This window comes from Pyrus communis, chromosome 13 (genome assembly GCF_963583255.1).
Source record: "Pyrus communis chromosome 13, drPyrComm1.1, whole genome shotgun sequence".
In the NCBI taxonomy this organism is placed as follows: Eukaryota; Viridiplantae; Streptophyta; class Magnoliopsida; order Rosales; family Rosaceae; genus Pyrus; species Pyrus communis.
The window spans coordinates 14,337,429-14,360,759 of record NC_084815.1 but is presented as its reverse complement, the minus strand read 5'-3'; the positions used below and the strand labels follow the sequence as shown (position 1 = coordinate 14,360,759).

The 23,331-nt window shown below is 37.1% G+C and overlaps 2 protein-coding genes across 3 annotated transcripts; one reads left to right on the top strand and one right to left on the bottom strand.

Annotated features, from left to right (window-relative positions):
* The first annotated feature begins 6,905 nt into the window (after positions 1–6,905).
* Positions 6,906–11,830, top strand: LOC137713069 (AT-hook motif nuclear-localized protein 5-like). 2 transcript variants are annotated; one of them, XM_068452313.1, is made up of 6 exons: positions 6,906–7,236; positions 7,440–7,989; positions 8,475–8,542; positions 9,298–9,429; positions 10,868–11,026; positions 11,241–11,830. In XM_068452313.1, exons 2-6 carry the CDS (start codon positions 7,521–7,523, stop codon positions 11,466–11,468), a joined length of 1,056 nt encoding a protein of 351 aa, XP_068308414.1. In that variant the 5' UTR covers positions 6,906–7,236; positions 7,440–7,520; the 3' UTR covers positions 11,469–11,830. The 2 variants fall into 2 exon arrangements, with proteins under 2 accessions (XP_068308414.1, XP_068308413.1); XM_068452312.1 differs by having other exon boundaries at positions 6,906–7,989.
* Positions 11,831–11,944: 114 nt separating this feature from the next.
* LOC137713070 (probable phospholipid hydroperoxide glutathione peroxidase) lies at positions 11,945–15,510 on the bottom strand. Its single transcript, XM_068452316.1, has 6 exons — positions 15,411–15,510; positions 13,715–13,791; positions 13,415–13,476; positions 13,199–13,317; positions 12,741–12,908; positions 11,945–12,616 (listed from the first exon to the last, which is right to left on the bottom strand). Exons 1-6 carry the CDS (start codon positions 15,465–15,467, stop codon positions 12,584–12,586), a joined length of 516 nt encoding a protein of 171 aa, XP_068308417.1. The 5' UTR covers positions 15,468–15,510; the 3' UTR covers positions 11,945–12,583.
* Positions 15,511–23,331: the final 7,821 nt, after the last annotated feature.

Sequence of the window (23,331 nt, the reverse complement as noted above, 5' to 3'; positions counted from 1 at the left end):
AGTGAAGCAAAATAATGTCATGTGCTAAGACTAAAGTACATATACATATGCATAATATATACATATACATACATTAACATACACACACACACACACACTCTTATACATACATACATAGAAACAAGTAGTTATTTGACTTGAGACACCACATATGCCTTTTGGGTATGCCTTTCATCATTTGACAATGTAACAAAGTACATGCCTCATCTTGGGCATGTTCCTAGCATTGTTGGGGTCATTAATTTATCCGTAGAGTCATGTAAGTGTACAACAAGGGACCTCTAACCTTCCATAGTGGAAGAAGAATACTCTAAGATATGGTTAGAGAGTCCTCGGCCAAGTCATATGAATATGACTTAGGAACAATGTTCCAAATCATATTCACTAGAATCATATACAAAAGTATCGTATTGGATAGTAGACATGAGATAAACTATCAACCAAACAGTTTATCAACTAAACAATGTGGTTAGGAGTATTGAATTAGAGAAGCACTGTACTGCATTGTAGTTGTAACTGAATAAGTTCTTCAACCACTTCTATTTAGTTTGGGTAGTCATGGCATACTATCAGGTGTCACTCATGGTTTGTGAAAACCTTGAATATTAGTAATCATAAATCTTCGTCATAGGGAGATTGAAAGTAAGTTTTAATTCACAATTGTTAGTAAGAGTCACAACCATCCACTGCCTCATTAATTGGAACCTAATGGATCGTACACTGTGTTAGGGTGAGATGAAAGATATGTAACTGGGATGGATATAAGCAATTAAATAGTTTAATTGTGTATGGTTAAAATTAATTAATTATTTATTTATCATAAGAAAGGTTTGTACTAGGCTTCAAATGAGTTTCGGGTTTTCTAGGCCCAATGGGCTTTGATCCATAAGGTCCATTAAACTTTGTATGACAACTTAAACAAAATGAGACACAAGCCCACCCACACTAGGGTAGCTGGCTATACATGAGGATTGGCCTCAATTTCACTTATGTCATTCACTTGTGTGTGTAAAAGTGACCTTATAGGCAAAAACTCATTAGGGTTCCTTGGAGAGAAAGTTTGGAGGCACACAAACTCTCCCTCTCTCTCTTTATCTAGTCAACTAGATAAAGTTTTATTAGCATCAAAACTTATCCTAGTTTATCCATCTTGTCTTCACATCACATCCATGGTGTGTGGACTTAGAGGTGCCATCTCTTTGCTGCTTGAAGAATCCTTTCATCAAATTCTCAAGGAGCAAAGAAGCAATGAAGAAATAAAGATCCAAGGAGCAAGGAGAGGACTTGAAGGCCCTCCACTTGGGTGGTTGCCTTGTAAAAACAAGGATGCTTCAAGGGTAAAGTTCAAACTTTCTTCTTTCATTTATCGAAGGAGTCTTGGTTCACCATCCACTAGGCCTTGAATTTTTATGGAACTTAGATTTGTTTTGAGTTCATACTTTTTTTTAATTGTTAATATATGCATGTGTTGCTCAAATAATCTCTATGATGATTTGATTTCATATTATATATTTTCCCTTATTCTTGGTATGTTTTGGTAATTATTTTGGTGAAATTTTGATACTTTGAATTATATTTTCAATGTAGGACTTTCAACTTCCTCTTGAGAAAAAGTGATCAAATAGATGAATTTTGGAGTGATTTCAATTGGAGGATGTTTGTGAGTCTCTCAACTAGTTCGTATCAACGTTTCAGATTTTTCTACCAAATGGATTATTTATGGCGATGAAATGAATGAGCAGCGTGCAATGCTGCCAAAGTGACGTTTTTGGGCTTATTTGGATTTTTTGGCGTCCAAGAATGTCTCTTTTGGGTTCGGACCCTCATGGAGATATGTTCATAATGTCTTTAAAATAAGCTATCTTGGGCCTGTTTTGGAGCTTTTTTGAGTTAAAAACGTGGCTGATCAGTTTGATGGCATATTCTCCATGTTTGACTAGGAGATTGTTTCCTAGTTTCTCTTTATTTATTTTGTTTCCTAGTTTTATTCTAAGACATTTTCTAGGAATGATTTCAATTGTAGTAGCATAAATAAGGCCTTTTGGCTAGCCCTAGTCGTCTTCTTTGTACAACTTTGGAGAGAGTAATTTGGCTAGAGCTTTTGAAGATTATGAGACTTTTACTTTCAAGGTGTTTTAACTCTTTTTCTATTTCAATAAAATTCCTTTTGATTTTAATTATGAATATCTGTAATTAACTTTCTTTTGCTAGGGTAAGGCCATGAAATTAGAATGAATATGTAGTTTTTATTTAATTGCTTATGATATTATGCATACATACTTTGAATTATTAATCCCTATGTTTAAACTATCATCTTAATGCTTAGCTACCATTAGGATCTTTATAAAAGTAATTTGATGCAATTTTGTCAGAAGGTTTCTTGAAATTGGTTATGACTTCTTGTGGTTAATAATTGTAATTTCACTTAAGGCGAACCCCACGTCTTAATGGTTGCATGATTTTTCAAAGAGTTTTAATAAAGCTTAATAAGTCTTTTATGTTTACATGTGATCCGAATTGCATGTTTGATATACATTCTAGGTTGGAGGTCCAAGTAGAATATACATTAGGAAAACCTAACCTTCAAAGTTGCATGTCTAATTCATAGGTAATTGATAAATTACATAGGATTGTTAAGGTGACGGTGGAACTCTAGTGCTTTTACAACTTAATTTTCAAAAATTATTTTCTTTCCCTTTCTTTAATATTGCAGATTTTTCTAATCTTTTTAATTAAAATCAGTTTCGTTAAGCTAGGTCATAAAATCACCATATTTTCTAAAACTTTGTTTTAAGTAATGAATTAAGATTTAGACTAAATATAAATTGTTTGTAAATATCCCTGTGGAGAACGACCTTGCTATAACCGTTTATATTATATTACAACTACCTATTCTCTTGCAAGTATTTTGTGTGATTTTAATCTGTTTTGTGCATGTACTAAAAATCCTATCACTATAGCCAACAATTTTCATTCATTTTTTTTTACTAGCCAAATTTTTTTTTTGTTCGTACCAAATAAAACTAGAGAACTTATGAAAAAGGATCCCACAAGTCCAAAACCAATATACCCTACCTTAGTGTAAATATATCTTCGTATAACTATAAATACAAAAATATAAAAACAAGAAGCACATGACTTATTTTGAATGAAAAACTTAGGAGAATTAGGAAGAGATGACAAATGGATGATTTCAAAAAATTGATATAATGAATGAGTTAAAATTTACTTTATATGACAAATTGAAGAAAAAAAAAAGTATAAATTCATATGACATTTCAATTTTTTATTTTTTATTTTTAGCATTGAATTATCAGATTAGATAGCGATCAACCATCAATTGGCAAAAGAATCATGCCACTTCAATAAGCGGGCCAAAACTCTGCATGAAGACCACTCAAATTGTATTGAAAACTAAACCAACCAAAGCTTGTAATCCTTCGGCCACCGGTGGTGCATCTCCCTATCGAATAATTCAGCCTCACTCTTCTCTCAGCCAAACCCTAAACCCATGGCCGATATAACTTTTGGTCATTATTTTGGCCCTTTTTTCATGCCCCCCAAGTCTGGTTGATCGACCAACTTTGACATATGGTAGTGGTTTTAAAACTTCACATTTCGTCAGTATTTTGACGTAATTTGGTCGTCGAACTAGGCTATTTGCTGACTTTCATCTTGTACGGTATTTGCATTTTCCTCAATCAATGGAAGTGGGGGTTTCAGTAACGTTGTCGACTTGAGTAACAAATTCAAAGGCCGACTCCTCCATATGCTTTATGTCAATTTACTCTCGGGCCACCTCTCTCCCCTTCCTTTTCCCTTCGTGAAGGAGATGGAGAACAGCCTTCGTTGCATGTTTGAGTAATAGATGCTCTCTCAAGGTCCTCTTTTTTCTAGGACCTGTGAGGACCTCTTTTATATGAGCCATAAAATTAATCTAATGGTAGAAAAACTGATGAGTTTATATAATCCTGTTACACCTAAATAAAATCAAAACATGCTAAAAAATAAAAATAGGGTTCAAACTCATCCTTCATTCCTGTTTCCTGAGAGAGATGAGCAAAAATGTAACCAGTTCGATCTCATAGAAATATTTCGTCAAGGACGTCGTCCCAACCCTCCCTTTCTACCGCTCTGCTCCCACCCTTGAAGATCGTTGCTGGCGGTTCAAGATCGTCCCTAGTAAGATTGTTCCTCCATCATACAACAATTTGCAATTAAAATTAAAAGTGAAGCAAAAAAAAAAAAAAAAAAGAAGAATGGGGTTGAGGTTGAACCACAACCACAAAGAAATATAAAATCGAATGGTGCTCAATTAGGAAGCATTTCTGGGTTACTATGAGACCTAATTAAAAGAATGGTACTCAATTAATTCCATTCTACGATAAACATCAACGTGATTCTACTTTTTTCGACAATGGGGACGGAAAAATTGGGAGAAATTGAAATCAATACAACTATAAAGGAAATACATTTTCGTAGCTTCAAAGAGAATTTTAATTTTCTGAGGACATTATGAAATCGGAATTCACACTGCTCTCCTTCAACCTATAGCTGTCAAAAATTTGAACGTGAACCCATTTTTTATTTTATTTTTTAGCGTGTTTTGATTTTGTTTAGGTGTAACAAGATTATATAAATTCATCAATTTTTGTACCGTTAGATTAATCCTATACTTATATAAAAGAGGCCTTCACAGGTCCTCAAAAAGAGGACCTTAGGATAGCACTCCTAGTTTGAGTAAATTGTTTCGCCAAATTCATAATCCGAACCATTAGTTATGTTGGTTGAATTATTTTGGTCATATTGACCACTGTAAACAAATTGACTATTACAATCGAAGAAGAAAATTCACAAGCTTAAGTTTCATGTAAATAGGTATTATTTTTGAATTTTCATGAGTGAAAGTTTAAAAATAACAAATTTCGTTGTTATTTTAGGCTAACCAAACAAGAAAATTCACAAATTCTAGAAAATAAAATTTCTTCATTTCAATTTCCGTTAGTTTAAAATTCTTTAGTAATCTTAAATTGTCTCATCCAAACAGAGTGTTACAATAATGTCATTAGAGGCATATTGGCTGCCCGAGTCATTTTGGCCACTAAAACCATATTGTTCATTTCGTATGTATTGGCCACTAAACCCATACTCACCGCAGTTTATCCACCGATATGAATATTACAATCCATATTGGCTGCTTATATACAGTATGCCACTGGGCATGCCAAAACTGTTTCCCTTTTGTATTTTTTTTAAGGATTTAGTCTTTTCTTTGTCTAGATGCGTGAGTGTGTTGCCACGTGAACTAAATTGCCTGATGTAGAAAAAATGTGAGTGTGAATTGCGTTTGCACCTTAGATTTGACTTCTAATTAAATGATTGAACGGTTTTTTACCTCGAAGACAAGGCTTTGAAGCAACAACCAAAATAATGTTAAATGGTGAAGGTAAGGATTGAGCGAAAAAGTAAAAAGAATTTAGAATAAATGAAATTAAAATTAATGTACTTGTGAGAAAGTAAATTAAATGAAGAGCGAGTGCGTAAAAATAAAAGTTCTTTGAAATTAAATAAAATTGCAAAAGCAAGACGGAAAGTAAAATGTGTAAAAAATAAAAAATAAAAAAGACAACTGCAGTTAACTTGCACAAAGTAAATTAATTAATAACATAAAGTAAATTAAAAACTTGTATTGAAAGGAAATTGAAAAGCGATAGACTATGGATTACATTGCGCTGCTCCTAGAGAGGAATTGAAGAGAATAAAATGATAAGTTTGTGTGTTTAATTAGGGATCATTTTCTTTTCCTTAAAGCTTGTATTTATAGGTTTCCGTTAAATCTAGATACCTTGTCTCGTGATCACGTCAATCAACGGAAATCTTCCTAATCGGTGATAGTTTACATTGACTAGCCTTGATTGTGTCCATTCCATCATCTTCATTTGGACCAAAAAAAGTTTCGTATGACTTAAATCATGGGTGTAATTTAACATAATATCATTTTCACCTTTATTTGGACCACTAGATTCAATTAGACTAGAGAGTGTAAATTCGGGTACAAAATACCAAAACAAAGGTGGGTGTCATGTGGGTCACATGACTTTTACTCCCACTTGTATAGTCAAGTTTGAAACACATGTTCTTATTTTTTAGTTTTAGACCAGTAATGAACACCTTATTGACCACGTTAATTACTAATTAATTTGTTTTTAATCCATACGACTTTGCTATTGCTCCATTTGTCTCGATATTTTTACACCAATAACATTGAAGGAAAACATCTTTTCCTACATTTATACTTAATAGATTTATTGTCATTGTGGCGTCTTAAATCACTAAAACAATGCCATTAAATCTCTATAACAATGCTATATTTTAAACTCTTCACATTCGATATCGTAATACTAGTTCGAAAAAATCATGACGACGTATTAGTGGCTCGGAAAAAGAAGTAAACTCCCGTTCTGTCTCCCATTTGAGACCGGCCCATGACCAAATTCTAACCCATTCCAATTAGTAAAGTATTACTTTTCGTCTCCTAGCACTGTTTACATCAGATTAACAATCTGTTGAACCTAACCCAGCAAAAGATGCCCACACCAAAGGGGTCATTAAAGAGGGAAACGAGAGAGAGGCGAGGGAGGGAAAGTGGAGAGGAATGTGGGGACTGGGGGCCCTGGAGGGCTCTGTGCCCTAAGCAAGGGCAATCTGATGAGGACATCCTGGTTGGTAGTTTGGTAGGCTCCACACTGTTGTCCAATAGCATTAGGCCTTTCCTATCTAATAGTCACAGACACACCACAACTCCCCTCAGGCCTCAGATCAGACTAAAGAAAAAGGAAAAAGTTCTCTCTCTCTCTCTCTCTCTCTCTCTCTCTCTCTCTCTCTCTCTCTCACTCGCAACTTTAATTCAAAACCTCAAATTTTCATTTCATTTTTTCCACCCCAACCCCCCCTTCCGGTCTTCCCTTTGTCTTTTCCTCCCTCCTTTTTCCCCCTTTTCCACCTCCTGCATTTTCCTGTCAAAACCCTAGATTTGAAATCTGGGGTTTTGTTCTGTTGCTGTGTCTGAGGCAGTGGCTCAAGAGCTGCCAGGTTGTTATTCTTACTTCTCTGTAGCTCCCTGAGCTCCTGATTTTCTACATTTTGGTTTTTGCTGGGCATTTTCTGTGATGGGTCTGTAGGGGTCGTATTGTTCAAGCTCTGCAGTCACTTGGCTACTTGTTTCTGTGGGTAAAGGTCAGAGCTTTATAGGGTTTTTTAGATTTTCCGAAACTTCAAGCAAAACCTTTTTTTTTTTTTTTTTTTATAAGCTCACTCTGTTTCTGTATTTTGAAGATTTAGGGTTAAAGGGGATTTATCTCCCTCTTTTTTTTTTTGGTTTTTGAAAATAATGTTTTGACTTTTTCCCCCATTTTGTTCCAATTTTCTGTTTTCTGAAGAATTGACCAAGAGGGTTTGTAGAAACAATCTTTAGGTGACAAAAAAGTGAGTTTTTTGGTGACAAATCTCTTAGTAAATGCATGGATGGGAGGGAAGCAATGGGATTGTCTGGTGGGTCAGCTTCATACTACATCCATAGGGGAGGAGGGGTTGGTGGGTCTATGCCTGGATCACAGGCTACTGGCGGCGGCGGCGGCGGACTTCATCATGCTCCACCTGGGTTCAGGCCCATCTCAAACACACTCATGCAACCTCAATCCAATGTGAGGGTCAGCTCTGCGGGATCAACATTCTCAGTAGAGCCTTCAAGACCCAATTTTCAACATCGTGGCAGTACCATGAATGTCGCTCCCGGAGTGCCTTCAGCTCAGCCTGTAAAGAAGAAAAGAGGGAGGCCCCGGAAGTATGGCCCCGATGGGCCGGTTTCTCTGGGGTTGTCTCCCATGTCTGCAACACCTACTCCTACACCGGGTTCAACCAGTCCGACCCCGAAACGTAGTAGAGGGAGGCCACCTGGGAGTGGTAGGAAGCAACAGTTGGCTACTCTTGGTAAATCTCTGTGCAATTTCTAATATCCTTTTTTTATGCCTTACTTTTGTTTGCTTATGGTTCTAATTTGATCAGTTTTTCTAAATTTAGTTGGCTAGCATGTAGTGGCCGATTATTGTTAGCATTTTCTTATCAACTTCGTTCATTTGATTTCTATAAATGGTGGTTAATTCATGCCAATTCTGCTAATGTTACTAAACTTCCTGCATTTTGTAAATTACTAGTAATGTCCTTGAGGTGCTCACTAAGAAATTTTTAGCACAAACATCTAAACATGTATAGGAGTTCAGAAGCAGAGATGCACGCAGAAGTAACAGTCATAGATTCTAATGTTATGGTTGTTTTATGTACGCTACACCTATTTTTTACGATAGTTAGTGCTTAGATGTTTGTAATTTTCCAGTTCAAGTTTTTCTATTTCTCACATGAAGTATAAAGGTGGCTTATTCTTACTATGTCTTGGACTTTTTAAACTGTTTTCGTAGGGGATTGGATGAACACTTCAGCTGGATTAGCTTTTGCACCCCATGTTATCACCATTGGAGCTGGAGAGGTATGCCATACGCCGCTCGTATTAGTAAGATACTAAGAATTGATGTCACAAACATTTTGTGATCTACAATGGAGTTGCTCCAATATGTTGTGTTCAACAGTCCCTTTGTGAAGACATAGGAGGTTGTCATTGTTTGTTGTCTTTATTTAATTATGGTTTCAATTCTGCATAAGCTCTTAAGTTCATGCATAAGGAAAGTAAAACAGATGAATACTAGAAATGGGCACTGATCATTCTTACCAGCCCGTAGTACGCTTGCTTCAGATAGCTAACTAGAAGCTTCTGAACCAAATAGTTTTTCGAATATTGCAGTGAATGTTTCTGGATCATGAATCTATAGGGGAATAAGAATTACACTATTAAAATTTTGCGTAATGCTTTACCTGTTATTATGTTAAAGCACGGTAGGAATTATTAGAAGTTTATAACATGTACAGTGTCTTGAACTTGCTTTTGGATGATAATTATGTGTTCATTTGTTGCCTAAATGGAATGGCCGTATCACTAGGATTCCAGAAAGTTGAGATACATAGTACATACAATTGCAAAAACACACGTAAGTAAGGCTACTCTATATGAATGCAACACTTGTCTGTCTACTGTTTCCTTAATGGTTTCTTTAGCATTTGGTTCTTGATGAAAGTCTTAATGTCATTGTTTAACTTGCTTTTGGATGATAATTATGTGTTGATTTATTGCTTAAATGCACATGAGCTCCTGCCCCTGTTCAACTTTTCCTTATTGTTTTTCTATAGGACATTGCAGCAAAATTATTGTTGTTTGCACAACAGAGACCAAGGGCGCTATGCATCTTGTCAGGAAATGGTGCAGTGTCTTCAGTAACTCTACGTGAGCCTGCATCTACTGGTGTCAGTGTCACATATGAGGTTAACTCAATTTTATCTCTAATTTTGCTCATATTGTGCCTAAGAAAGAATTCCATTTTAGATGCTTTTCCTTTTATGTTGGACTATATCTAAATTATGGATAATTACAAGAGTGGGATATGCTGCATGTTTTTTCATTTTATAAAAACATTTCTTGCAAATACTAAAGTTGTAAATTAGTTCAGTTAGTGAAGTGTTGTAACGTTTATGATTGCGAAGAGCTGTCCTGGCTCATTGTGCAAGTTTGTGGTTGGTTATATGCATAACACATCTCATTTTCTGTAATAATTTGAGCATTTTTAGTTCCTGATGAGAAATTAGTGCAAAAATTATTTCCGTAGGAAAAACATATGGAGCAGAAGAAATAACTCCATTTTAGTTCCTTTTCCTTGTGGGTTGGACCAGATCTCAGTTTTACTGAGAATTTCTATTCCAAAACTAGGATAGGAAGCTGCAAATTTTCTTCCATTTGTTTAAATCATTTCTTGTAAATACCTTAAGTTGCAACTCTAATTTAGTTGTTGAGCATTGTAACGTTTACAATTGCAAAGAGCTGTCCGCTCTTTGTGTAAGTTTGTGATTGGTTATAATTTGAGTATATTTCATTTTCTTTAATAGTTTGAGCACTTTGTTTGGTTCAAATAGCTGATGGGAAAGGGAAATTAGCGCAGTAATTAGTACTTATCAAATACATATGGGGAGAAAAGCAGTTGGTATACAGTGTGCCAACACGGCCTTCGGGCCACCAATATAATTACAACTAATGAAAAAATAGAATGAAAAGGAGACAAATGAAAAAGAGAAGAGGAGGGGGGCGGGGGCGGTAGGAGGCAGGGAATGTACGTGTGGAAAATGGTAAGAAAATAACTCAAAGGGTCTTGGGAATTGTAGATGTTGCCATGTGACAGCGCATTGGCTGTTTGAAGATTTATGGGTTGATGGTGGCTATAACAGCTGCAAGTCTCAGTGAGATCTCCAGATAATTGGAATGTTAGAATCAGAGATGCTTATGGTGATTATCGGTTAGGCAGTTGCCAACCCTTCTCAGTGGCCAAACCTAACATAATTAAAGTGGACTGGTTAATGCATTACTAAGAGAGAATGCCATTAGGAGTGGGGTTAACTGTTAGCGGACTCTGTTCGACAGTAATTAGTTCAGAATCTCAGATACTATCCAGGTTAACTAAGCTTGAATGCCTACTTCTGTCTCCAAGAAGCAACATTTCTCTTTCTTTTGTTCCATTCTGGAGCAGCTCAGGTTTATATATTCTTCCCGGAAACGTGCCTTGATTTTATCAAGTGGATTGTCTGTCATAGTATTTAATGCTGAAACAGTGAATCATTGCTCATAAAAATGCACTTACTTTTGCAAGTCCAATTTTTTGCAATAATTAGCTCATTCCTCCCTTATAACTCGGTTGTTTATGTGGCTCTGCAGGGTCGGTTCCAGATATTATGCTTGTCAGGTTCTTACTTAGTTGCAGAGGATGGTGGACCTCGCAATCGAACAGGGGGAATAAGCGTTTCCCTTTCTAATCCTAATGGTCATGTCATTGGTGGTGCTGTGGCAGTGCTGATTGCAGCGACTCCAGTGCAGGTATTTTATTTACTGCTCAGTAATTTGTTCAAAGTTTCTAGGCTCAATGCTAATGCCTATTTCCTGCTGGTTGTCTGCACATGCGCACATGTTGTGACGTGATCTTTGTCTAGCATCGGACGATGGACGATCTTAAAAGCACTTTTTATCAGTTCTAATTGTAGTGAAGGAATGTGGAGACCTATTGAGAGATCTGATTCATGTGTTGTTGCAGGTTGTGCTTTGCAGTTTCGTATATGGTGGCTCCAAGACCAAGAACAAGCAACTGGCTGATCCCAATAGCGATGAGAATTCCGAGCCACAGCATAGCGAGAAATTGGGTCTACCAAGCAGTGCCCCACCAACTCAAAATTATAATCCCTCCGGAGCAGGCATATGGCCTGGCTCGCGGCAAGTTGATTTGAGAAATGCCCACACCGGTATTGACTTGACTCGAGGGTGAAGATAAGCTGCAACAGACACATGCCAGGTTTGTATATATGTGTTGTAAATGAACTGAATCTGTGATGCAACTCTCCGACCCTTGTTCACCCACTGGTGGGTAAACAAGTTTGTGCTAACATAATCTGTAACAAAATCCATAACTCCAGGGGATGTTTCGGGTGACATAATTCACTCGTTGAGGAAGTTTCAAGTAGTGTGGAGGTTAAAATACTCATCAGTAGCAAGAAATTCTTTTGGCTTTTAGGTGGAAACTTCCTATTTGAATCAAAAGTCCATTTGAAGTTTGTAACCGATTCAAAAATGACAATTTGTAGAATTGTATGCTGCATATGCATGGATGAACGAGTCTCTTTTTCATTTTTTCTGTCTCCGGAGCAACTTGTGTTTCGCCACTTAGGTGATGAAGCATTGTCTGAGCCATTCAGGGCCCATTTGGAAGTGATTATGAAAAGAGCCATCAGTTCTGAGGAAAAGCGATTATGGCCTCAGAAGTGATTATAGCCCCCTTCGATAATCACTTGCAAGCATCCCGCTAATCTCATTGATTTGTCTGGTATCTTGATGTGTGGTTCCGTGTGTAACAATTTGGAACCATTACGATGTTTACCACTCCTATGAAACTATGATCTTATGGGAGTGTTTTAGGGGCAACACCGCTTGTATTGATCGGAAAAACGTAAAACGCAGTGAATCCAAAACACGATAGTGCAATCCAAAACACCACATGGAATGCTCATCCACCGTCTGCTCAAACAGGTGTGAGTTAGGCGGTGGTGGCGTGACCATATCCATCGGACCTTTATTTCGCGAATGCCACCAGACGGGCAGTTTACTTCAAATGTATATGTCCACGAGATTAGCATCTTTACACTCCTGACAACCAATTAACATACCGTGTTTTACAAGATTTAAAGTAAATTAGATAAAGCTAGTGAGTTTTTGAGACACAGGTCATTGTCAACAATGGTTCGGAAGAGATGATTACATCCCGACTCCCAACTAGGCCAATGTCAATCATCCAAAAAGAACAGATATCGTTTTGTTCGAATAGTGAAACCGGCAGGGAGCATGCACCCTCGGGTTAAGGCCTTTGCATCGCACAGTATTCATAATTCACGAGGCTTCCAAAAGCCTGTTTATGTCATGCTGCAAAAATAAAACAATGTCACACAACTAGAGTACTTGACAAAACCTGCAGATGATCACTGCAATAAACAACAGAAGCAGCATAACATAAGCATATTTGCGAATTCGACGTCTAAGTTTTCACCTGAAGGCTAAGGGGGGAAGTTGATGGGTAATAACGACCGACAGGTTTTCCTTGCTTGTTGACAAGGAACTTAGCAAAGTTCCACTGGATATCGTCTTCGAAGAATCCCCATTTGCCTAACTTCAAGAACTTGTACAACGGAGCAGTATTAAAGCCGTTTACTTTAATCTAACACAGAGAACAAAGGTGGTAAATTTACAAAATGTCTGAAATAATTACAATACCGACCAAGAAACACATCTAAAATTCTTAACCTGCAAAAGTTCTAAGGGAGTTATAAATACCCGCTGATATAGAACAATTATAGTTACAATGCAGTTCTTCGTCGTTTTACAAAGACAATACATGCATGAGGCATAGTCGAATAATCTTCTGGCTTGCCTAAATGCTCTAGTAAGTTTACGCTGTTGGAAAGCATGCAGACGTGACATAATCTAGTGTTTCAGTTCTGAATCTACCTTGTTAAAAATTGGGAATGCTGTTTTGAAACGAGTGCAGGCAAACTCTTGAATCTGATCATTACTTCCCGGTTCCTGAGCGTTAAACTGGTTACACGGAAATGCCAGAATCTCCAAGCCTGTGTCGCAACCACCGGTACATCATACAAAAAAAAACGAACCAAAGAGAAGAGTTGAAATATATGCTGAAGCTGCAAAACAGTACAGAATGCAAACCTTGATCTTTATACTTTTGATATAGTTGATTCAACTCCGTGTAATTTTCCTCCGTCAATCCACTGCAAAATCAGTGAAAACCAACAATGATTATAGAGTTTTTATTTTCTTTTTACAAAAGAAATAAATTAAGGGAATTGTTATTGGCACTCAAAAAATCTCATTTTACACTCCAAACTTTCTATAATTAGAAACAAAAATATACTTGTGAGGAGTGTAGAATGAGATTTTTGAAGTGCTAATAACAATTCCCTAAATTAAGAACAAATAAATGCGAGAAGGGCCGAATATGAGGAATACCATTGGGAAGCAACATTAACAACCATCACAACCTTTCCCCTGTACACGCTGAGATCGACATCCTTTCCCTTAACATCCTGCACAAACATATAAATTATTAACTATCAGATGAACTATAAACCAAAGAACAAAAAGATACTACTTCTAAACTGAATTTCTAGCATGGATTTAATCAAATACAAATCAACATTTTTTGTTCATATTCCCAACAAAGAAACGAGCCATATGTTTTGTGTTTTTCCAATGTTGTGTCAATGTTTCTTTCTCTCCCCTTCAATTATACTTTTGTCTTGGCACCCAAGCCACACTTGAGGAATATTATCAAACATCCCAAAAGGGGAGTATATATCCAACATAATCTCATCTCTTCAAAATTATTGTTTTACAATTTGGAGATTAACATTTGGCGTTTGGTTTGCAGATTGGAGCTCTGGAATGAGTATGAGATATCACACCAATGTTTGGTAAACACACTAGAAGTCATACCCTTGGCTTCCCTCGAGAATTCTTTTCCCATCATTTCGAAAAGCATGCATTATTGTTTTTTTGTGTGACAAATTTACCACTCGTCACACATAATTTCAAAAAACTCGAGTCAAAATTTTCCATTCCATCTCTTGAGAATAGACGTGGCTTGCAGGCTGAGTGACTAAGAGTTAACTACGTTCTTTGGTGATTGATTGCTGATGCAGGCAAGCCAATTTGCTATACAGCTCGGCCGGGCAAATACTTTTTGAGTGTGATGGAATATGCTCCTGACTTCTTAATCAGGTGAAGGAAGGAACACTCCTGGCCTTGGATTCTAGAACCTAAAGACGCAATTATGCCTTTTGCTATGAAATTCAATCTTCTGCACTAGGTTTAGCAACTTCAACTATATTTGTGAAAATATAAGTGCGTCGAATCGGTACCAAACTATAGGGACAAAGATACTCAAAAGAGATGATTGTCTTTATGGTGAAAGTGGTTCGACTATTTGAATGAACTTTGAATGTCATTGGGAAATATCCAATCATGGAACATTTTACTTCGCCGAGAAAGCTAATGAAGTCACCTTGTTAGGTTTAAGAATCAAGGACTCTTAACAGGCAAAGACTTAGGATAGATAATCAGTTTAACTTAGGAAAAGCTGCTGTTTAACCACACTGTCAAGACTCCTAACATAAAACTGATTCTGCAACCCTAGTGTCGTTTAGCAAAAATGTCACCTTCACTGGTTGCCTTTGGAAATGCTGTCTAACTAGATTGTTCTTGTTCGTCATCTGTCAACCCAAATATGTTTAACCAAACGGTATTTGTGCTGACTTTCAGTAAAGCAATTAGTGTTTTTTTTCCTCAAAAGTGAGAGGGTTAGCGTAGAGCGTTGATTTGTGTGTAGAGATGAAGGTCATCTCTACGTCGTACTGACTCCAAAAAATTAACAAGAATATCATTGAGTCCATCTTCTTGTTGAACAACAGTTTTCGTTTTCATCCTCATCTCCAAGCTCATAAAATATTTCTACAAGAGAATTACTATGATAATCCAATAGTAATATCTAGGAAAAATATTAAAATCATATTAACTCGTGAATTCATTCAACAGCCTCGATTGAATGGGGTCAATGGCGTGATATTGGGTCCAAACAAAGTGATATTGACCAGCTAAATAGAGAGAGGAGAAATGCAAAAACTAATTGAAGACAGGACTTGCTTACCTTGACAGAGTATTCGTAAATTGTTCCGTCTGGGTACTCATCGGGTTGGCTTGGCATTTTACAATCCGGTCCCAACTCTGAAGTACCACAGGTACCTGTGCTAGCTACAAAAGCAGCAAAATTAAGGGAGAACAAAAATTGCAAAATCCAGCAAGCAATTTTGGGTTTATTTTGTACAAAACTAAATTAGGGTTAAAGAAGAAAAGAACAGAATAAGCTTAATTTATCTTGCCTTGAGTCATTGTTGTAAAGCAGCCAGAAACCTTGTTTCCCATAGAGGATGTAGCCAATGAGAAATGACGCTCAACAGAAGAGGCTGTTGGAAATCAACTCCGCCACAGAATCAGCTACAATCCGGCCTACAACTCGAATTTAACTGATGCTTTCTACGAAATCAGCTCTTTAGTGCTTGAAATTATGATGTAGGTGAAATTCAGGGTGGGGTGGTGGTTCCCTTTTCTTGACGGTGGAGGTGAAATAACGATGGCTGTTCCGCCTTTCTTTTCCTTTACAACGGTGGACGTGGTTTAGTTTTGCATGCTGCTTTAGGGTTTTTTTCCTCTCTTAATTTTAATTAATTTATTCGATATATTAAATTTGTTCATAGTATTTAAAAAGGTTTTATCACAAATAGTCATTCATGTTTTGCCATCTCGTCAGTTTGGTCATTTATGTTTCAAACTCATCAATTTAGTCCTCATCTATTATTTTGGTTGTCAATGTTGTCTCTCCATCCTTGTCAATAAAAAATTTATGGGAAATTTTATTTAAACCTATGCAACCACTTTCTACACCCAACTTAAATTTTAAATATAAATTATCCTTTTTTCCCTATTGCATAATTACTATCAAGTACAAAATGAAATTAATAATAAAATTAAAATTTATCAATAAACCCACACACTATAATTAAATCTAATCATCACTCATTGTTTATCCTGTGTTCATTCTGGCTAAAACCCTAATAGCTTTTATGGAGAAAAACAAGTTTTTATTTTATTTTTTTATATTTTTAATTTAATTTAGTTTATTATATTTTTAATTTTTTTTTTATCGATGGATGGTAATTTTAAAGTTTTGAATTCTAAGTATAACTCGATTTATGAAAATTTGTGTTCGTCTGATTTCAATATTTCTTAGACTATAGAAAGATGAGTATTTGGGTTTCAAATTTTTTTTCTGTCAACGTTCTACAACAGTCGTAATGGAAGTATTGATATGTAAGACCCTTTCTATGGAAAGTAGAAGTATTAGTAATTTGTTTGGCTTTGGCATATCAGAGAGCAAAAGTTGTTTTCGTGCTAGCCTATCCTCCTATACGAAACTCTTCACTTCAACTTCATATTATAAATTTGTTGCAGTTCTGATTGACATTTGTTTTCCTTTTGAGAAATTGCTTGGGTTAGTGCATGTTAGTGAGTGCAGGTTAGATGAATTTCTTTCATCAAATAAAATTAAATAATTGCAGCAAAAAAACACACACAAACACCGAAACACAAATAAATGAAAAACAGCCATGGATGCTATAATGTTGTGCTCTTGTAGAAATTTGAAACTTTATCAAAAAATCAAATAATATGCAGCAACAAATTGCAGAGAGAAATTTGTAAAACAAAAAGCTCTGTTTCTAAAGAGCTCAAGGTGGGAGGGGAGACAAGGGACTCAAAAGAATTTTGACTTTCGAGTTTCTTTGAGATTTTATTTTATAATGGGTGTAAAGTTAAATATACTTTTTAATTGGGTTTGGTAGGGTACTTTAGGTAATAAATTTGGGTTTAAAAAAATATTTATTCTTTAATTAAAAATAATATGGATATAGAGAGTAAGTTGGATGTAGAAAGTGGTTAAATGAGTTCAAATAAAATTTCTTAAAATTTATTAGTGGATTGACGTGATACCCATGTAGGTTCCACAAAACAAGTCAAGTGATGCCACATGGATAATTAAGAGAATATGTTAGTAATTGAGATTATTAAAAGTATGATATAATTATTTTTAAGAAAAGCTTTATTGACATGGAAGTTAACATGTGTGAAGATGCTAATATTGGTATTATCTTGTTAATAACAGGCGTTTAAGGTTTTACTCCAAATCTAATTGGACAATGGTCCAACTCCTTATAAGCCTCTGCAAAATTTCTTGACTTTTCAACGTCAAACAATTCTTCAGTCCTCACAATAAGAACAAAATACATACTAAAAATAACCAACATCTAGATCAGAAGAGATCATAAATCCTCACTGCCAATAAGGTCATTGTAAATCATCACACAAGTAGAAATGGTTTTATTTAGTCTGTGAAACAGCAGGCTAGGTACTGCAATTGCTTAATGTTTTAGCAATTAGCACCACACATTACAATAGTAATGAGTCCTGAAGCAACACAATGATACAATAAAACGTACACAAAAGCAAAGCTTGAACTTATTTCCCCTCTTGATCATACAAAGCTTGAAATTATTCAGCTTTCACATCTCAGCATCCATTTTAATGACGAAAATAAATGAATGTGCTGCTTCGAAAAAACACTAAAAGGATTATAATTTAATCTAACGGTCATATGGTTTCCAAATATGATGATCTTTTTGTAGAGATGGTCTTTGAGGAAGACAAGATACATATTGGAAGACAATATCGTTTAGGATACTTGATTGATTCTCCTTGATCATAGGGACAGATTTGATCCACATAAATCAATGTAAATTATATTCTATTTCCTTCCTAGAATAGGCTACCTTGTATTATATAAGTCTTGTGTTCTATTGTAAAGAAAATAATGAAAAATATTCAAAAGTTTCTTCCCAGACTTCATATTCCTAGAACCCTAGCTGAGTTGCTTTTCAACATGGTATCAGAGCACCGTTTCTGGTGACTTTGAATACCCACACAACTTTTGCAATCCTAACAAACACAACATCACCTAAACCACCATGGGCGATCCAACAACAAAACCCACTAGGACGTCCATCGACACCCAAAACCCAAAGTTTACAGAGACATTCACAGATGTCTCAAACCCATTTACTCTACATCCTTCAGATCAACCTGGGAATATCTTGGTCTCCAAAACACTTCAAGGAGACAACTACAATACCTAGAGTCGTGCTATGCGAATCAGCTTGAGCGCGAAGAATAAACTTGGCATGGTTGATGGCACCATTGACCCTTCACCAGAGACTGACAAACAATTCGCATCATGGCAAAGATGCAATGATATGGTCCTTGCCTGGATTCTCAGGTCCCCGATGACATTGCGAGCAGTGTTTCTTATTACACGACAGCAGCCGATGTTTGGGCTAACTTGCAAGATCGTTTCTCACAAGGAAACGACTCACACATTTATCAAATCAAGAGAGAGATCGTTGAACACAAACAGGAACAACAATCGATCTTGGTCTACCACACGAAACTAAAAGCGTTGTGGGATGAACTGGAATCCTACAATGAAACTTCGACTTGCACTTGTGGGGGGTTGAAGAAGGTAAATGATCAGGATGAGAAAGAAAGGGTGATGCAGTTCCTAATGGGTTTGAACGACTCTTATGCAGTAGTACGTGGACAGATACTATTGATGCAGCCACTACCAGACACTCGGAAGACATACTCCTTTGTTCTCTAATAGGAGAAGCAAGTAGAGGTATCTCTGAATCGTAACAATATAAATCTACATGCCATGAATGTAACCCATAACAGGGAACCTGTTGCACCGAAAGGAAACACCCTTCAATGTTCATATTGTGATAAAAAGTACCACACTGTGGATCGATGCTTTTGCCTATATGGTTTCCCGTCTGGCCATAAGTATCATGGCAAATCAGTCAAGCCACTAAACAAAAGAAAACCTGCGGCAAACCAAGTGAAAGTGGAGATCGAGACCACCAAGGGCTCTGACTCATGACACAAAACGATGTCTAGTGAAGGTCCAAAGTTCACCACTGAAGAATATAATCAACTTATGGAAATGCTCAAGAAGAGCAACATTATTGGTAATCTGCAACATTTTGCAAATGCAACAGGTACATTCACACCTTCCTCTAACTTGTCAGAAGTCTCCCCAAAGAAAACTTTATATTGGATCATTGAGAGTGGGGAAACAGACCACATCTCTCCTTCTCCTCACTTGCTAGACAAGAAATCATTATCCATGCTGGATTCTATTCAATTGCCGAATGGAGGACATGCCTTAATAGACTCGATCGGTTCTATACAAGTTACCCCTCACATTAAACTTGATGGAGTGCTCCACATGCCTAACTTTCGAGTTTACTTATTATTTGTTAGCAAACTTACTGAAGCATTACGATGCATAGTGATTTTCTTCCCTGATTTTTGTGTGATACAGGACATGGATATGAGGAGGACGATTGGCCTGGGCAAGCGATATAATGGGCTCTACTACTTGGCACCAGAACAAAACCCTCGTCTTGCTCATCACATTAGCCGCAAACTCCATCCTCTGTCACCAACGATTAAGGCACCCTTCCGCCGGTCCTCTGCAAGCTTTAACCAAACAAGTTCCAACAATAATGTTTGATTCTAGTCATTCATGTGATGTTTGCCCTCTTGCTAAACAAACTCGTTTATCTTTTCCGTCAAGTTCTATTTCTTCTAAAACTCATTTCGATTTGATACATTGTGATATTTGGGGACCTCATCGAGTCAATTCCTATTCAGGGGCTCGATATTTTTTAATGATTGTTGATGATTATTCTCGTTATACTTGGATACATCTTATGCGTTTTAAGTCAGAAACACAAGGGTTGTTATGTTCCTTTATTGCTTGGGTCCAAACACAATTTAATTGCATGATCAAAGCACTTAGGGCTGATAATGGTGGTGAATTCACCTCTTTACGCTCTTTTTTTGAAAGCAAGGGTATCATGTTTTAGACTTCTTGTCCGTCTACACCCCAACAAAATGGGGTTGTTGAACGGAAACACCGTCATCTCCTAAATGTTGGTCGAGCACTTCGGTTTCAAGCCAATTTACCACCAAATTTTTTGGGGGAAAGCATACAAACAACGTGTTATTTAATTAATCGTTTACCTACACCTCTCCTTGATCACAAAACTCCTTATGAGATTTTGCATCGCCAACTTCCTGATTTTTCCCACCTACGGGTTTTCGATTGTTTATATTATGCTACCAACCTCCATCCTCACCATAAATTTGACTAACGTGCTCAAAAATGTATTTTTGTTGGGTACCCATTAGGTCAAAAAGGATATCGCGTTTATAACCTCACCACACACAAAATTTCTTCCACTCATGACATGGTATTCCGTGAAACCACGTTCCGTTTCCTCACTTAACCTCCTGATCATCAACCTTATACACTTGTCTTACCTATCCCCACCGACTCTCTTTCTCATCCTAATCCTACACAACCTACTACCACACAATCTCCTCCAGAACCCCATTTACCTACACCGACAGAACCTTCTCCTCCCACACTGACCACCATTGACTCTCTCATAGCACCTCACTTAAAATCTCCACCACCCTCTCCATCACGTCCTAACCCACTTGCCCCTCGACACTCTGGCCGCGCTCCTAAGCTTTTTGTAAGGTTCTAGGGCTACCATTTATATCATGTGCAATCTCTTGCTCCCAGCGCCACTCCTTCCTCTATGTCAAATACTCGTTATCCTTTATCTCACTATGTATCATATGCTCACCTTTCACCATCGCATCGCTCTTTTGCTTGTGCTATTTTGACTATTGTCGAACCAACTACATTTGCACAGGCTAATAGTGATCCTCAATGGCGTGCTGCCATGGACTCTAAACTTCTGGCCCTTGAACAAAACAACACATGGACTCTCACTACCCTCTTTCTTGGTCGTCACGCCATTGGTTGCAAATGGGTATACAAAATCAAATACAACTTTGACGGTACCGTCGAGTGTTATAAAGCTCGCCTCATTGCCAAAGGTTTTACATAATGCGAAGGTATTGATTACAAGGAAACCTTTGCTCCTTTTGCCAAACTCATCACAGTCTGTTGTCTATTAGCCGTTGCATCTGTTCGTAATTAGTCCTTACATTAAATGGATGTCCATAATGCCTTTATTCACAGTGATCTTTGTGAGGAAGTTTATACGAAGCTGCCTCTTGGGCTTCGTCGGCAGGGGGAGCATAATGTATGCTGACTTAACAAGTCCTTCTATGGCTTCAAGCAAGCCTCTCGCAGCTAGTTCCATGTGATAATCATGTCGTTAACATAAATCAAGACGATTGTAAACGAATTTCCACGCACCTTAGTGAATAGGGAGTAGTCGGCCATTGACTGCTGGTAGCCAGCTTGGTATATGGCAGTGGAAAAGGCAACGATGAGGGTGCCATCCATGTTCTCAAGCAATTTCTTCAATCCTACTTTCGAATTAAGAACCCTAGACAGTTGAAGTATTTCCTTGGTGTGGAGATGGCTCGATCTTCTCAAGGAATCTCCATTTCACAACGTAAATACACACTTGACATTCTTGATGAAGCCGGCTTACTCGATGCAAAGCCTGCAAAGTTCCCCATGAAAGAAAACTTGAGGTTATCTCCAACGGAAGGGCAACTTCTCCACATTGCCTCGAAATACAGGAGGCTTGTTGGGAAACTTATTTATCTCACAATCACTAGGCCGGAGATTTCATACTCGGTTCATATACACAACCAATTTATGCAACAACCAAGAAAGCCTTATCTTGATGCAGTTCATTATCTCCTATGATACTTAAAGGGATCACCTGGACAAGGGCTTTTTTCCCCTTAAAGGGGAGTTTAACATTGAAAGGATATTGCGACACCGACTGGGCTTGATGTCTACTTATGAGAAGATTTGTCACAGACTATTGTATATTCCTTGGAGGTGCACTAGTATCTTGGAAAACCAAGAAACAATCTACTGTTTCGCGATCCTCAGCTAAAGCGGAGTATCGTGCCATGGCCTCCACTACATGTGAGTTTACATGGATGAAGTTCTTATTGGCTGACCTGCAAATTGATCACAAGGGTCCGACAAAGTTACATGTGACAAACAAGCTGCACTCCACATAGCTGCCAATGCAGTTTTTCACGAACGCACCAAACACATAGAGATCGACTGCCACGTTGTTCGTGAACGAATACATTCTAGGGTTATTTCGACAGCCTATGTACCTATTGGATAACAACTTGCCGATATATTCACCAAGCCACTTGGACAATCAGCATTCCGTTCTCTACTTGGCAAGATGGGTGTTCTTGACATTCACACTCCACCTTGAGGGAAAGTATTGGAAGACAATATCGTTTAGGATACTTGATTGATTCTCCTTGATCATAGGAGCAAATTTGATCCATGTAAATCAATGTAAATTATATTCTATTTCCTTCCTAGAATAGGCCACCTTGTATTATATAAGTCTTATGTTCTATTGTAAAGAAAATAATGAAAAATATTCAAAAGTTTCTTCCCAGACTTCATATTCCTAGAACCCTAGCTGAGTTACTTTTCAACAATACATGGTTGGATTGTTGAAAAACAATGTGAAGTTGGCTCTACAAGGGTAACCGTTATATTGTTTCCAGTTATGATGATTTGGTAGAGATGGTTTTTGAGAGAGACAAGATATGCAGTGGAATCCTTAAGTACAATGCGAAGTTGGCTTTACAAGGTTGTTCCTCAAATAAGGTTACTTAGATGATCCCTTAACTAAAATCTCACTCCACTGAGAAATATATATCCTCAATGTTTTTATTGTACTCACCATGATGCGAGGTCACGCAATGAGTGCTAACATGAAAGATATATCTCGTGGAAAAAGAGACAGCTAAGTCTTTTCCCTATACATCAATCTGTGATCAAAATAACAAACATATCCAGATTAGGAAAGATGATTGAATCCTGACTGCCAATTAAAACATTTTCCATCATCCCACAAGGAAATCAA

Coding starts and splice junctions, on each gene's coding strand:
- LOC137713070 (XM_068452316.1), bottom strand. CDS start 15,467: ATGCCAAGCCAACCCGATGAGTACCCAGACGGAACAATTTACGAATAC. Junction 13,477..13,714: donor GTTAATGTTGCTTCCCAATG/GTATTCCTCATA, acceptor CTGATTTTGCAG/TGGATTGACGGAGGAAAATT. Junction 12,617..12,740: donor CTTCCCCCCTTAGCCTTCAG/GTGAAAACTTAG, acceptor TTATTTTTGCAG/CATGACATAAACAGGCTTTT.
- LOC137713069 (XM_068452313.1), top strand. CDS start 7,521: ATGGATGGGAGGGAAGCAATGGGATTGTCTGGTGGGTCAGCTTCATAC. Junction 7,990..8,474: donor GCAACAGTTGGCTACTCTTG/GTAAATCTCTGT, acceptor CTGTTTTCGTAG/GGGATTGGATGAACACTTCA. Junction 8,543..9,297: donor TCACCATTGGAGCTGGAGAG/GTATGCCATACG, acceptor GTTTTTCTATAG/GACATTGCAGCAAAATTATT.